The following is a 15,763-nucleotide window of genomic DNA, read 5'->3' as shown; positions in this document are numbered from 1 at the left end:
ACCTGCTGGACAGGGGACGGGTCTGAGGTCGTCAGGCATCTCACAGAGGCCACTGGAAGGGGAGAGGAGGGTGAACTGGACAACATGTCAATCAGCAGGGTCACCCAAAAGAGGTGGGAGGACAACCACAGAGAGAAGGGGGCCGGGCAGATGAGTCCAGGGCTGGTGGAGACCACCGTCCAGAGAGGCACCGTCCACTGGGACTTTGAGCACTGAGGTCAGCATGCAGCTGCAGGCCAGTGGGAGCCACCAGTCAGCAGGTGACAGAGCCCTTAAGTCTGCAGGGTGCCCAGGAGAGAGCCCACTGCACAGTGAGGACAGGCAAAGACCTGAGCGGGTGTGTCAGGAGCAAATCCTGGAGCCTCAGAGCCACCAGAGCCAGGTGAGGGACCCAGCCCGCAGCTATGCTAGGAGCACCCGTGGGACCTGTGGCTGGACTGAGGGGCACACCGCTCCCTCCATGGCCAGTACCCAGAGGAGGTGACTGCCCCAGGGACACCACCTCCTCAGCAAGACTCAGCCTGTGGAAATGGGAAGACCACAGGGTGAGCTGGGGAGAGGAGCCCCAGGAGGGACATCGCCAGCCTAAGTGTGGAGAACTGGCCAGGCTGGGCTGAGGGGGACACTTGCTCACGGGTGAGGCAGGGAAGAGGGTTTCCAGGCACCAGCAGGCCTGTCCCCCGGGAGTGGGAGTGGGGACTGCACAGGGTGCCCTTTGCTCCTCAGGCTGCAGGTGGGCTGGGGCTCCGTGTTGGGAAAGACACATTTTATAATAAATCCACAAAGGAGGGGTGAGGAGAGCTTCACAGGCTGATGTTTATTCATCCCAAACAAAAACACACTCAGTCCAATAGGAATAGAAGGAAACGGTTAAAACTTGTGAAGCACATTTGCCAAAGCATGGGGCAGACACGGGCTGAGTGCCCACATGGCTGCCACTCCATCCTGGTGGGCGAAGGCCAGCTCACTGGACCCTGTCCACACACGTAGCTCTGGGGGGTACAGTGAGGGAGCGGAAGGCTGCTGGTCCTTTCTTCCAAGATGGTATGATTTTATAACTCGGAAACCTGCCCACTGCTTATTATGAGAGTTTCCGTATACAAAGAAGGCAAATGTGCAACAAAGAGTAGCTTTCTCTGAGAGTGTTTCTCTTCTAACCTATGAAAAATTCTCATTTCCAACAAAATGCTCAATGACTTATTATACTAAAAAATTTAATAAAAATGAAAAGAATCTTATAACTAGATTTGCAAGAAAGAAATATAGCCTACATTAGAATCCTAAAATCTATTTGGAAGAAATAACCCAAACACTAATATATAAAGAAACAGGCCCATTGCCTACGGAAAAACATATCATTGTGAAACTGGATTCCACATCACTGTGCACACACACTGCAGTCCAGGCAGACACCAGTGGCTGCTGCTGTCCTCAAGGTGGGCTTGATTCTGTGACCTACAAGGTTCTGAGAGTCCCCAGTTCATCTCTGAAAAAGAAATCAGGTGATGAAGGACTGTGTGGAGAACTAACCCTTCCCGTGACCACAGATGGGGACAGGGCTCCCTCCAGGACAGGCTCACAGTGCACTGCAGGAGGAGGGAGGCAGGTTCAGTATCTGGCCACCCTGGAACCACCATCAGTGAGCACGGCTCTCAGGAGGACCAAAGCTCTGAAGGTTGTTAACCATGGAGTCACAAAAATCAGAAGGTGTGACCCGCATTTCAGTGGGGTTGTCTTCACAGGCAAGGTTGGGAGCCTGGAGGCTGGAGGGGAGAGGACAGGGCATTGACTGCCAGGCAGGGGTCCACCCTGTCCACTTCCGCAGAGTAAAGGGACATTCAAAGGGGAGGAAAGGTAGCAGTGAACACGAACTGATGTCAGCCTCTGAGGGGAGGCGGACACAGGTGGGAAAGGAGCGCTCTGTCATCAGCTGGGCAAACGTCCACCTCTGGTGACCTGGTGCTGTCAAAGATGTGGGACTGGCTCCTTCAGACCTGGCTGTGTGAGTGCAGGTCACTGTGACACACACCTATGGATAGCTGTGACAACGTAAACAGACCTCTTCTGCTGGGAACAAGGAAGACATGGAGTGGGCTTTGCCTTGTCTCCTCCTGAACCTTCCCCCTCTAGCTTCTTGGTGTCTGCAACTGCTGCCACCAGAGAGGGAGGAGAATCCATTCCAAGACATGTGTACACGGGTCTTGCCCTCCACAGCCCCAGGAAAGCAGGGGTGAACGTCCTCTGGGCTGGTGGCTGGCAGCTGAGCTGTCTCCTGGGCCCCAGGTGTCCCGGTGGTGCCTGGAGGCCCTGGCACTCCCTGTGCTGATGGTGCGCTGGTGGACCTGTTCTCCAGTTTGGATGGTGGATCTCCCCCCAGCTCAGCAGGTATGGCCCTGAGCTGTGTCGCCGGAAACTGGGTCTCTTCCGCTGGAGGCACTTCTGGTGGCACTGCAGCTGCAGAAGGAAAGAGCCCAACATGACTGCCTTGCCCTGGGCCTTTCCCGCTTGCCACCAGCACCTGCCCTGAGAGTAAGGCAGCTCCTCTCACTGGGCAGGTGTCTTCTCAGACCAGGGCCACCAGGCTTGTATGGCTCAGAACCAAATGCTAGTTCCTGTGGGGACAGCACAAGGCTTCCTCACACCGTCATCCACCCCAGTGTCCTCGTCACAGGCCCACACTCACTGGGTTCGGGGTCCTCCAGCTGTGCCAGGAGTCCGTGCACTTGGAGGCTCAGCTCCGTCCCAGGCATGGTGAGCTGCAGGAAGGTGTTGAGACACCTCAGGGTGTCCAGACCCGGGGCCCCCATGAAGTCTTCAGGATGTGTACGCAGCAGCGTTTGGATGATGGAGCAGAGGGCACTGTGGAGTGGGAGTGGGCAGGCAGCCATCAGCACCTGGCACCTCATGCTGGACCCGCACAAGGCCCCCTGTGTGATGGACTTCCCTCAGTGTGGCTTGGCAGCCCCCCGAGAACTGAGCGAGTAGGGCAATCCTGAGGGATGTGTGTGGCGGTGGTCCCCCAGCTTCTGTCCAGTCTCCATGCACTCCAGAGTGTGGGTGCTCTGGCGGGATCGGCTGTGTTGATGGGGTACTCACAGGGCCTGGCCCTGTGACCCCGGCCAATCCTCTGCTCCTTGGATCCCTGACCCTCCCCTCTGTGTCCTGTTACAGGCAAAGCCCTCTGCTGGGAGTCACAGCAGGGTGGACCTGGCTTTGCCTGGCCTCCTCTACACCAGCCTCCCAAGTGCCCCATCTGGAGAAGGGGACCCTCCCTCTCCGACTAAAGACCACTCACTTCTTCACTTTAAGCTGCTCTTCCTCCTCTTGTGCCCTGAGGTCTCCATACCTAGAGAAGGTCAGGCGGGTGTCACCTCTTACAAACCAGGACCCTTACCTCCTAGATGCCTGGTGAGATTGACCAGCTTGAGAGTCATGGAGCCCCAAGGGCTGAGAGGTGTGTCTCCCTCCTCCTGAGTGACAGGCTACCTTGAGAGATTAATGCACCCACCACCCTCTTCCTCTATGTCTCCAGGACCATTGAGGATGAGAAAATAGGAAGCTGCCTCGGGTGCTGGGTTGCAGGGTCTGAGGCGGGTGGAGGCTCAGGACCTGGCACAGGAAGATGAAATGGCCAGGAGTTCCCTGCATGCATCCCAGGGGTCCCTGTCTGGCTCCGTGGTGATCAGGGACCCTCCCAGAAGCAATCCACACTTTCCTTTTCTTCCCAAATGTGGAAGCTGCTTTTCTGAGGTCTCTGAGCTTGAGGACAGGCCCAGGGAGAAGCTCAGAGCCCTGGGTCCCAGCCTGAGGCCAACCTGCCAGGGCTCCTTCTCCTTGGTCCTGCCCACACCCAGGCAGGGTGGCCCTCGCGGCCTGTCCTTCCACAGTGATGGGGTTCAGTGATGCCTGGCCTCCCACACATGCTGCAGGGGGCGGTCCCTGGGCAAGGAGGAGAGTATCACCTTCTGCACAGCTGTTCCAACAGCTTGTGGGTGCTGGTAAGACCCTGGTAGGTACGCAGGAATTCGTGGACGAAGGCCTCGTTTCCCCTCTGCAGGGCAGGCACCAGGCCATTGATGATGTCCTCCACCACCAGCGCCTTGAATGTCTGCACCAGGCTGGACAGGTTCCCTGGTGCAGCTTTGCTCTGTTCCTCCTAGTGTGGGCACCAAAGGGGACACTTCAACATGGAAACAGTGGCAACATTCAAATGACACTGGCAGATCATGAAGGGAGATCCAAAGACGTTCTCCTCTCCCTTTCTCTCTCCTTCCCTCTCTCTCTCTCTCTCTCTCTCTCTCTCTCTCTCTCTCTCTCTCTCTCTCTCTCTCTCTCACACACACACACACACACACACACACACACACACACACACACACACAGAGCTGTGAGGGATTGTCATCTCCAAGATGGGATCAGAGTGGGGGGCTAGCCTAAGCTCACTTGCTCTGGGCTGCTGTGTCTCATTCTCCAGTTCCTTCTAAACCTTCGAAAGAGGGGAGGGGGCCGGACACTGATCCAGCGCCTCCACATTCGGGACAGGCCCCTGCTCAGGGCCTTCCTGAGGTCTGCACAGCAACCTGTTGGGAGACAGCAAGAGCTCATGGCTCTGGATCACTCTCTCCACACAACTGAACAGACTGGGCTGTGCCTGGTCTCTGGGTGCCTGGCTACCAGGGTTCCAAGTTCTCTTTGTTCCATTGCCAGGAAGTGAGGTCACTTCCTGGGGTCCCCTTACCTGGGGAACTTCCTCACAAAACGGGAGCCATCTTGGAGTCGCCCACCCCCTGGCCTGTGACACAAGTGAGAGTGGTCGACCCCCACACCCTCCCTCCGTGCTCAGCAAAGGCCTGGGGAGCAGCTTCCCAAGAGTGGGAGGCAGATGGGTTCAGACCCTTTCTGTCCTTGGGCTCTTTGTGTGACACTGGATGTGCCATTGGAGCTTGCAGGTCCTCCCTAGCTGCCCACATGTCTTGCAGGGTCCTTCTGCCATCTGCTCAGAGCTTGTCCTCAGGTGTGTGGGTTGTCACTCACCTGTATCACCTGGGGAGACTCTAATGCTGGGGTCACAGGCTGGTCACTCACAAACACACAGATGAGGCAGTCACAGAGAGGAGGGAGCGAGGAAAACAGGCCACACTCCTTTCTGAGTCCAACAGGGACCGAAGGAACATCCCTGCCCTCCTGGCCATTTCATCTTCCTGTGCCAGGTCCTGAGCCTCCACCCGCCTCAGACCCTGCAACCCAGCACATGAGGCAGCTTCCTATATTCTCATCCTCATATTGAGGCTCAGTGCAAGTAACTTCTCGCAGGTCAATTAGTCACTAAAGATTCAGAGCTGGAACCAAGTCACACGCTCCCCAACAAAGAGTCAGAAGTAGGATTTCTCCACTCCTCTCTGAGACCGAGAAAGAGCGTCTTTCCCAAGAAGAAAACACTGATTGCTTCTTCTGTTCTGTGTTCTTCTGGGTCCCAGGAATGGACCCCAAATGCGCTTAACCACGGCTCCTCCTGGCCTGTTTGTTCTCTGTTTGGAGAATGGGCCTCTGCTCAATTGAGGAGGGCCTCTCTCCTTTGCTGAGGCTGGTGTAGAATTAGTGTCCTCCGACCTCAGCCTCCCAAGTAACTGAACGGAGAGGAGTTTGCCATCGCTCCTGGGAGGAACAGTTCAACAATCAAAAGACACTGTCTCAGGGAGTCTCCTCAATGGCCCTCTAGATATGGTCACTGTGTCTCATCAATGATGAGGCTGGAACTAACACTGTACCCACCACCACACTGTCAGCTGAAGGAGAGCAGGTCAAGATCCTGCCCGGGGAGAGCAGTGCAGAAGATCCCACTGCACATGTGGCCAACCTGCTGTCCCTGGGCTTGAAAGGACTGAGGCAGGGATGCAGGAGGACATGGAGTCTCCTGAGGGGCTTGCTAAGATCCGCAGTATCTCAACACTGTGCTATGGTACTTCAACCCAGGCTCATCAGCGTTGCCAGTGGCCCCTGACCCACTGCTGCCCAGGCGGCCTGTCTGGCCCCCGGATGCCAGTATGGAGATTTTGGTTTCCTGCTCCCTGGCTCTAGGCCTCCTCCTTCCTGAGAGTCCACCCACCCTCAGCCTCCTCCTCCAACAGAGCGGGAAGGCAGCAGCCTCCCCTCCTGGGTGGCTCCTCTGCTCTGCAGCACTGCCCCTGTCCCTCTTGCTCTGGGCCAGGCTCTGGAACCTGAGTCTGGCAGTGACTCTGGGAGGCAGGGGCTGGAGACCTCAAGGCAGGGGCCAAAGACCTCTTGGAACTGCTCCAGACATGGAGGCACAGATGTGGGAGGAGTTCTAGGGGCAGGAGGAGCTGTCTCACCACCTGGCCCAGCTCCTTGGGCTGATGTGGGGCGGGTGACAGAGGTTTGCAGTCTGGGCCACCTGGGTGATTCAATTTTAAATGACACATTTTCAATTGGATTTCTATAAAAAGTGACAGAAGCGGTGGTTTATTGACAGAGCACAGAAAGGAAAAGGTTAGGATAGCTGCGATGCAGTTTCAGGAAAAACCAACTCAAACAGCAAAGAATTCTAACTGCTCTGAGACATCAAGGTGGCATGGCGTGACTGGGAATTTCCTCAGAAATGGAGAGAAAGCCATGTCTGGGGCATGTGTATTAGCTGTGTGGCCTTGCTTGGTACTTAACCTCTCTGAACTTCTGCTACAGGGAATCATTATAGTGCTTCAGTTTAAATGTGTCCTGCAAAATTTCAAGCATTGGAATTCTGACCCCTAAATTCATGAATTGATGCTAATTGGAGGTGGGGCCTTTGGGAAGTAATGAGTGTTAGGTGAAGTCAGAAGTGTGGTGTCCACCGATGGCGTTGGTGGTTTCCGAAGAGGAGGACGGGAGAGCTAAGCCTGCTCTCTGACCTGGGGATGATGCCTTTTACCACATTGTGATGCAGCAAGAAGGCCCTCCCCAGAGGCAGGCACCTTGATCCCAGCCTGCAGAAATGAGAGAAAGACGTTTTTCTTCTTTATAGATTACCCAGTCTGTGGCATTTTCTTGTAATCACATAAAATAGTCTAAATAAAGAATCTCTCTCATAGGTGTGTCATATGGATCAAATGGCTTCCTAGGCCAGGCATTCCTAACAAGCACCTGGCACGTGGAAAGTGCTAAATGCAAGTTATATGTCAATACCATAAGACATTGAAATAATTATAAGAAATAATGCACAAAAATGTTTTTCCTGCAAGCTGAAAATAGTCAATCTTCCAAGGAAATCAGAAATGAGGAAGTCAGAAAGTCTTAGATGCAGCTGTGATTCAAAAATGTATTTTCTGTGTCTTGACTTGATCTGGAATACTCAATTATTGCTTAAACTGAGAGTAAGTGTGCTTACAAAAATACCTAATTGGCCGGGCCAAACACTTAGAACCCCAATGACTTGAGAGCAGATATAGGATCACAAGTTCAAGGCAAATCTCAGCAACTCGGCCAGGCCCTAAGGAACTCAGCCAGGCCCTGTCTCTAAATCATAAAGAAGGGCTGGGGTCTGGGCTCAGTGGTCGAGCACCCCTTGGTCCCACTCTGGTACCAAAAAAAAAAAAAAAAATTACCCAGCTAATCCCACCTAATTGGTATCCTAACTTTGAAGAATTCATGGAGTTGGAATTTCTTTAAGGAAGGTTTGGTTCATCTGTCTTGATGGCCAAGGTTCTCATCTGCAGCAGCGCCCCCATCCCAGGACTTATGATATAGAATTGAACAGACATAGGCCTTCAATCAGTACATGGTTGACTAACGTATAGCAGAAACCAGCGACATGTGTGTCAGTGGTGGTCCCCGTGTGAGTTTCCTGGTTGTGACCAGAAGGAGAACAATTTAGAGGAGGGTAAGTTTATTTTGGCTCAGGGTTGCAGAGGCTGAGTCCCTGGTTAGTGGGCTCCAGAGCTCTGGGCCAAGGGGAGGTAGATCCTGGTGAAAGGGTGTGATAGAGGAAACAGTCTCAGCCAAGGCAGCCCAGGAGCAGAGGCAGCAAGAGCAAGGGACTGGTACAAACTGTCACCCCAAGGACATGCCGTGTGACCTACTTCCTGCAGCACACGTGGACCTACCCGCCTTTCTTCATCCATTTTAGTTAGGCTGCTCCTCAACTGGTCATCCACGTCTGCACATTCCTGCATGGTCCCACACAGGAGGTTTTGGGGGACACCTCATCTCCATGCCCTAACAGTCGTGAATTTCAAGGTCTAAAATCCAGATCTTTTGCTTAACTGGTAACTCAAATAACCGCTGGGGGCAGGGGTGTGGAAGGATGTACTTTGCTTTTCCTGAGTGGTTTCCTTCCAATCTTCCTCCAGAGATACTTAGAAAACGCCCAGAATGGCTGATGCACACCAAGTGCATGGACCAGCCAGCGCCCTGGCCCTAGCCAAGGGCTGCGAGGTGGCTGCGCCCACCCAGACTGGAAATCTGGGTCCCCAGGTGGCCCTGGAGCCTGGTTCCCGGGCTCCACTGTTGCGGCGGCACTGCTGCCCCCTGCTGGCTGTCCCCTGAACATGCACCCCACTCCCCTGCAGGCTCTTCAGAGGATGAGGCGGTGCACAGGCCAAAGGTTACAGCTGGTTAGAAACCTCTGCAACCCTCAACCCTCCCAGCCAGCTGCCCATCAGTCCTCCGTGGGCCCTGCAGGAAAATGTTCTCTTTCTCTTGTCTGAGATTGGCTGAATCCACTGGTGGTGGATGCAGTGCATTTTCAGTGTGTCCAAGAGATTTTTTTCAAGTTAATTTTTTTTTTATTTAATTGCAATATATGGTCATCATGTTCCAAAGGACTGGTAGGTCACTGTGACCATCCTGCTTTTTTTGTTGGGGCCGTGCGTGGGCGAATACGGGGGAGTGAAGCTAGGAGCACTTAACCACTGAGCCACATCCCCAGCACTGTTTTGTATTTCATTTAGAGACAGGGCCTCCCTTTTACTGAGGCTGGCTTTGAACTTGGGATCATCCTGCCTCAGCCCCCAGGTCGGTGGGTTTACAGGCGTGTGCCACTGGGCCCCAACTGGAAGCAGGTATTGATGACAGTGTGTAGCTTGGGGACATGACAGGAGCACCTGCTTGGGACGCACACAGCGGCAGCACTGTGGAAGTGTAAGGATCTGACAGGAGCACCTGCTTGGGACGCACACAGGGGCAGCACTGTGGAAGTGTGAGGATCCAACACAGCATGCAGGCCTCTTTGACCACCTGGTGACAGTGTTATGACAGCAGGAAATTCCACTGCACTAGGAGGAACTGGGACCTCAGGGAATGCAGGGCAACACCTCGGGTTGGCTTTTTCATTCCATCACTGGAAGCCACCTCCTGTGGGACAGGCCTTGTGCTACCCCACTGCTGGTGGAGTTCTACACTGTGCCAGGCCTGCTTGTGGGGACATAAGGTGCAGGACAGAGCAATGGTCAGCAATTCCAAGGAGTCAGAGCAGGAACCCACATGCCACTTGATATCATGATTCAGAGGTGGTGGGGAGGGGATGTGAACAAACCCATGGGGTGGAGAGGGTACAGAAAGGTTGGAGGAAGAGGTGACATTTGGGAGAAGATGAAGACAGTGGGTTTGGGTCAGTGCTGACTTTAAAGGGTGGACCCTGTGCCAGTTCCCTTGGTTCTCTTCATCAACCTTCCACATAGAACGCTAGTGGTGTTGCAGACGGTGTTTTAATAGCTTGTCTCTTCGTGGGTAACAACGTGCACACATAATCATCTGCATAGGAGAAAGGATGACCTGAGAGGTGACATGAACATTCAGGATCCTGGGAGGGTGCCGAGAGGCACGCCTGTAAGCCCAGCGGCTCTGGAGGCTGAGGCAGGAGGATCCCCAGTTCAAAGCCGGCCTCAGCAACTCAGTGAGGCCCTAAGCAGCTCAGGGAGACCCTGTCTCTAAATAAATACAAAATAGGGCTGGGGATGTGGCTCAGTGGTTGAGCACCCTGGCTTCAATACCTGGTACAAAAAAAAAAAAAAAAAAAAAAAAAAAAAAAACTGCTTCCAGGAGGGAGACTGGCAGCAGCTCAGAACATAACCCTGTCCACATGCACCATCTTGGGGCTGTGCAGGGAAGCTATCATTAGGGGTTCTCACATACGGACTTTGACATTCAGTGACAAAAACTGAAAGATCATGTAATTAAAAGTGAGCTCTCACCAGAGTGAGCAGATAAAGTTAATCATATACTCAGAGGAGCATTTCTCTTCTTTTCTTTTTTTGAATGCAGTGGGGATGGCCGTCACACCATTGCCCCCAATGGGCTAGTACAAAGAACCAACTGCACTTTGCTCACACTGAAAGAATCCCAAGCTCAGAACAGAGCATCCTTTCAGAGACAAATGATCTAACATAAAGGGAAAGAAGATGGACTGGAAAGGAGGAGAGCCCTGCTCAGGAGTATCTCTAAATAGAACGGAGTTTGAGGAGAAAAGGCCTTGTGACACTGATACAAAATGATTTAAAAATAAAGCCTGGGGCTGGGGGAAGTGGCAAATGCCTGTAATCCCAGGGGCTGAGGAGGCTGAGGCAGGAGGATTGCCAGTTTCGGACCAGCCTTAGCAACTCGATGAGGCCATGAGGAACTTATCTTGACCCTGTCTCAAGAAAATACAAAAGAACAAAGGGTGAAGCTCAGAGGTCAAATGCTTCCAGGTTCAATCCCTAGTATGAAAAAAACACCAAAGAAGACACCTGTTTACCTTCACCCTGTGACCACCAAGACCCCAGGCTTCAAGCTTAAAGAGAGGTCTCTGTAAAATGTGTTAATCTAGTCAAATCGACCTAATGGCTACAAAGAGATGGATAGAACTGGTGATTTGCTGTTCAATACTGTGCTGTCCATATGGGGCCTGACTCTGGATCAATCAAGCCACTGAGTCAGAGCAACAGTTCAGAGTTCCATGGATTTCTCAGCAATTAATAGTAATGATGCTAAAAAGCAAAGAGAGAGACAGGTCCGACCAGAGCCTGCTCTTCTCCTTGCCAAAAGCAGCAGGGCTGTGTGCATGGCCTAGAAGGTCCTCAGTACCTGGAATAGCGACGGATACAGGATCCCTGTAAATTAGATCCTTGGCACTTGCAGCCTAACTTTTATCAGGAATCGACCCAGGGGCATACTGGAAACCAGCAAGAACCAGTCACAGAACATTAAGTCTTCCTGTCTTATAATAGAGGTTTTCACATAATAACCAGTTTTTTTTTTTTGTAAGAATTTTTATTTGGAAAATTGTCAACCAATGATAAAATAAATCTGTTACTGAGTACCATGTCATAAATGAGAGAATGGACAATTGCAGCAAAAGCATTCCAGCATGTTCTCTGAGCCTGATGGCAGGACTGTTCAACCTGCTTTCCACAAGCAGTCCTTCATCAAACCTATCACTCACACACTTTCACTGACCTTCATCTCAGGGGTTCTTTCTGACCCAACAGTATCAATGATTGATGTAAATATAAATGAACTGTATATGGTAATTCAGAGGTATAAAGGTTCAACCTGCGTAAACAGCAAGCGCTAACTAGATGCTAGATCCACATGTCACGCTTTACATATCAACACACCCGTGGCTTAAAAACCATAGATGGGGACAGAAAGCTTCAAAGATCTGCAGCACAGCTATTAGCTGAACAGAAATTTCAAGAAAATATTTTCAGAACTAAAGGGGAACTTTTCATGACCTTAAGAGAGTAACTTCTTCAAGAAACTAAAACAACCCTAATTGCCTATGGATCCAATAACAAAATTTCAAAATATATGAAGTAAAAATGATTAAAACTAGAAACACAAATCTACAATCACATTTGGAGATTTCCAACCATTCGCCTTCCTGGCAGGAATGCTGACCTGGAAGGCATGACATTATTGGCCCCTTTAGCCTAGTGCTGTTTACAGAGAGTCATATGCAAAATGGCAAGTAGAAAGTTAAGAAGGACAGACTGTGTTCTGTCATAAAATATGCTGTGAGAAATTTTAAAAATTTGAAATCATGCACACTGTGTTTCCTGCATGATTTCTGTCTTTTACTTTTACTGTTTTTTCATTATCTTTTTGACAGTGACATCTTAAAAATTTTTTCTCACACATGTAGGCAGGGTAGTAATGTCTGCCTCACTCACTGTCCTTCCTGTCGCACCCCCACCCCTCCCTCACTCCCCTCTAAACAGAGTTTCCTCACTCTTCCCTACACACCCCCACTGTGGACCAGCCTCGGCTTATCAGAAAATATTCAGCCTTTGGTATTTTGGGACTGGCTTCTTTCACTTAGCATGATAGACCGTCTCCAGCTCCATCCATTTACCTGCAAATGCCAAAAAAAGATCAGTTTATGATCACATCTCCAATTCCCATCACAGATCACAAGAGATTGACATAACTCTATGAATATTGTAAACTCATATGCTTAGAAAACATCAAAGACAGAAAAATGATCAAGAGGGAAACTACGTACCTGAAAAAATTACAGTTTATAAAATGTGATGGTTGCTTATGAACTGATGAGGAGAGATCCACGGAGCATTGGAATTTCATAAAACAGGAGTGATTTCTAGTCAGTACAGGTGTGAAAAGAAACCTCATCACTGATAAAGCAAGGCAAAGGGAAGGCAGCTGAGGTGCTGTGAGCAAAGCTTATCCATGAAATAATTATCCACCAGTGTGGTGCACGCCTGAAATGCCAGCAGCTTGGGAGGCTGAGGCAGGAGGATGGAGTTCAAAGCCAGCCTCAGCAACTCAGTGAGACCCTAGGCACCTCAGTGAGATCCTGTCACTAAATCAAATTTAAAAAGGGCTCTGGATGTGGCTCAGTGGTTAAGCATTCCTGGTTCAATTCTTAGTACCAATAACAAACAAACAAACAAACAGAAAATGAAAAACAATTTAAAAAAGCACATTTTCACAGAGGGGAGACAGGCCTCATACCTTGTCCTTTCAGGGGACAGTACAAGAAATATGACTGCCATCTTCTCTCCTGAATCAGCGCATAAACAAATCTCTCCTTCCTCCAAAGTAGGTCTTTCCAAAGGTGCCCTTTCTGTTCCTGAGAGAATAGTTGTCATCTCATCTCAACAGACACCGAGAGGAATCTCAACTGGGCCTTGCTGCTCACCCCAGTCTGTTACCACAGGCTCAGGGCCCCTGTGTCCCAGGAAGCTTCTGCAGGAGAGACCACTCTTCATCCAAGTTGGCACAAAAACACACAGGCTGCCTGTTTCTTTGCATGTTCCTTTCCAGGACTAGCATGTCTTCTGGAACTTACTTTCAGTATAGCTGCATGCTTTGGGCAGATAATTTATTTACTTACTTACTTACTTATTTACTTATTTATTTAGTACCACAGACTGAACCCAGGGGTACTTAACCACTGAGCCACACCCGCAGCCCTTTTTATATTTTTTTAGAGATGAGGGACTAACTGAGGTGCTTAGGGCCTCACTAAGTTGCTGAGGCTGGCTTTGAACTTGCAATACCCTGCCTCAGCCCCCTGAGCTGCTGGCATTTCACTCAGGCACCACCTCATCCGGCGACCTCTGCCACGAAGCTGGCAGCAGCCGAGGGAAGGATATTACTCCTTCTGCCCCCACAGGAATTCTGTTCAGTATTCAGAATGTCCTGGAGAAATAAATGATCTGATCCCTACAGAATGGATCCAGATGTCAAAGGTCCACACTCCTTCATGGAGCAACGGATCTTCTAGGGCTTTGGATTAAGAAACAATCACACGAGTATGGAAAGCACGTGGGTCCTCACATCATCCTCATGCAATCCATGTTCCTAACAGCGGAGACATGGAAAGGGTCCACGTTGATACCAGTTCAGGACTGAGGGGGAGCAGCTGACCCATAACATGATGGGCTCCTATGTGGTCAGTCCCTATTTACCGATGCAGCCAGATGCCACGGGCCTGGTGGAATGGACAAAACAACTTCAAAGTGCAAGTGTGGATCCATTCTAGGGCTGGATCTAGGCCCGTTTCCATGAAGCTGTTCTAAATGTGACTTCCAAAACCAGGCTCAGTTCTACTGCTGGAATCCTGGTCCCAGTAACACGGCCTGGTACTTTGTCATCATGTTTGTTGAATGAATAAAAGATGTTTGGAGAGCTCTTCAGCAGTGGTGGAGTGCTGGTGATTATTTTCTTTGTTGTTCTATTTTCTGCATCATTTGAGTTGTCTTGGAAATGTATCTTTTGCTGGGCATTGTGTTCCATGCCTGTGAAGTGGCTTGGGAGGCTGAGGCAGGAGGACCACAAATTCAAAGTCAGCCTCAGCAAAGGCAAGGCCCTAAGCAACTTCCTCAGATCCTATCTCTAAATAAAATACAAAACGGAGCTGCGGAGTTGGCTCCTTGCTGAGTTCCCTTGAGTTCAATGCCAGGCACCCACCACCCACCCAGAAAAAGCAGAATAGTCACACTGACCTACCAGTCAACTGGTATGTGTAGCACAAATACTGCAATCAAGTAAAAAAATATTAAATGAAGAAAATCTCTGGACACACTGAAATCCCACTTCATCAACCAAGTGTGGACTCAGTAAATCTCAGACAAGGGAAAAACAACTTTCTGTAAGGTCACCGCTCTTATTTTTCCCAATTGGCGCTTGACCGACTTTCTCCCACTCGCAAGAACTCGCACCCAATCGGCACTTGATGCCCGCCCAGACCCCTAGCAACAAGGCTCACCTAATCAACTCTCACCCCATTTCATGCCCCAACCAATCAGCCTCTTCCTGGTCCTATATAAGTGTGTACATTTTAAAAATAAAATGGAACTGCTACAGCGATCGGCTTTGGCTCGTGTCTCCGTGTGATTCCTTTCATTGGTGCTGAAATATGGGAGGGGAACCTCCTGAAATATTGAGGACCCCCTCCATCTCCCCTGGTCAAAGCTTCTCGCCCTTGCCCACCTTCTTGAGAACTGGCTACCTTGCAACCACCACCGGCCAATTTCTAGGTGAGTCACCCCTCGGGAGGCAGCCGCCCTTAACTTGACTATCACAGGGTGTCTGGCCGTGATCGTTCGGCAGCCCCTGACGTCTGGTTTTAGGGAGGAGATCATATCCCACCTCGGTCTTTATGGCCACAGTGGACTCCTAGGTGCCTCTTCTGTTATCCAATCGGGTGGGAGAAAACAATAGACCCCTTCTTATTCCCTCTCTCTTTTTCTCTACCTTCTCCTACCTTCCTCCATTATCTGGTATAAACCTAGCGCTAGGTTCTCTTTGGCCTCCGGCCCGCGGCCTCCAGCATTTCTGCCTGGCGAGGGAATCCTCAGGTGATGACCTGACTTTTCCTCTACCCCCAACCTACTGGGTCCCCTGAATGGATTTTCTCCTTGGGGACGCCTACATGAGAAATCCATTCATTTTCTGCCCCGGAGATTTCTCTCTTAATCTCTCTCGCTCTCTCTCTCTACTTTCAAAGGATGATGGGGGCCTCTTCTTCCCTCCTGAATGATTCCCCCTTAAAATGTTCACTCACCAATTTGGCTCGCCTCTTACTGACCCCAGACATCAAGCCAAAAACTCTCATCAAGTTCTGTACTCAGAACTGGCCTTCTTATCACTTAGATAATCAAAATCAATGGTCTCCTGAAGGCTCCCTTGACCCTCAAATTCTGCAAGATCTTTTCAACTATTGCCAGCACTTAAAAAAGGGGAAGGAGATTCCCTACATCGAGGCTTTCTCCCTCCTCCAGTTCCACCCTCACCTCTGCACCCCTTGTAGCCCTCATCAAGTTCT

At 50.7% G+C, this 15,763-nt stretch overlaps 1 protein-coding gene across 2 annotated transcripts; it reads right to left on the bottom strand.

The window, feature by feature from the left end:
* Positions 1 to 2,063: 2,063 nt before the first annotated feature.
* On the bottom strand, positions 2,064 to 5,870 carry LOC306646625 (uncharacterized protein). Of its 2 annotated transcripts, XM_079115263.1 has the most exons (4): positions 5,035 to 5,870; positions 4,444 to 4,580; positions 3,963 to 4,156; positions 2,064 to 2,454 (listed from the first exon to the last, which is right to left on the bottom strand). In XM_079115263.1, the coding sequence occupies exons 2-4, from the start codon at positions 4,531 to 4,533 to the stop codon at positions 2,379 to 2,381; spliced, it is 360 nt and encodes a 119-aa protein (XP_078971389.1). In that variant the 5' UTR covers positions 4,534 to 4,580; positions 5,035 to 5,870; the 3' UTR covers positions 2,064 to 2,378. The 2 variants fall into 2 exon arrangements, with proteins under 2 accessions (XP_078971389.1, XP_078971388.1); XM_079115262.1 differs by having other exon boundaries at positions 4,444 to 5,870.
* Between the last annotated feature and the right edge of the window lie 9,893 nt (positions 5,871 to 15,763).

This window comes from Sciurus vulgaris (genome assembly GCF_902686455.1).
Source record: "Sciurus vulgaris genome assembly, chromosome: 16".
NCBI lineage: Eukaryota > Metazoa > Chordata > Mammalia > Rodentia > Sciuridae > Sciurus > Sciurus vulgaris.
This window is presented reverse-complemented; position numbering and strand designations above follow the sequence as displayed.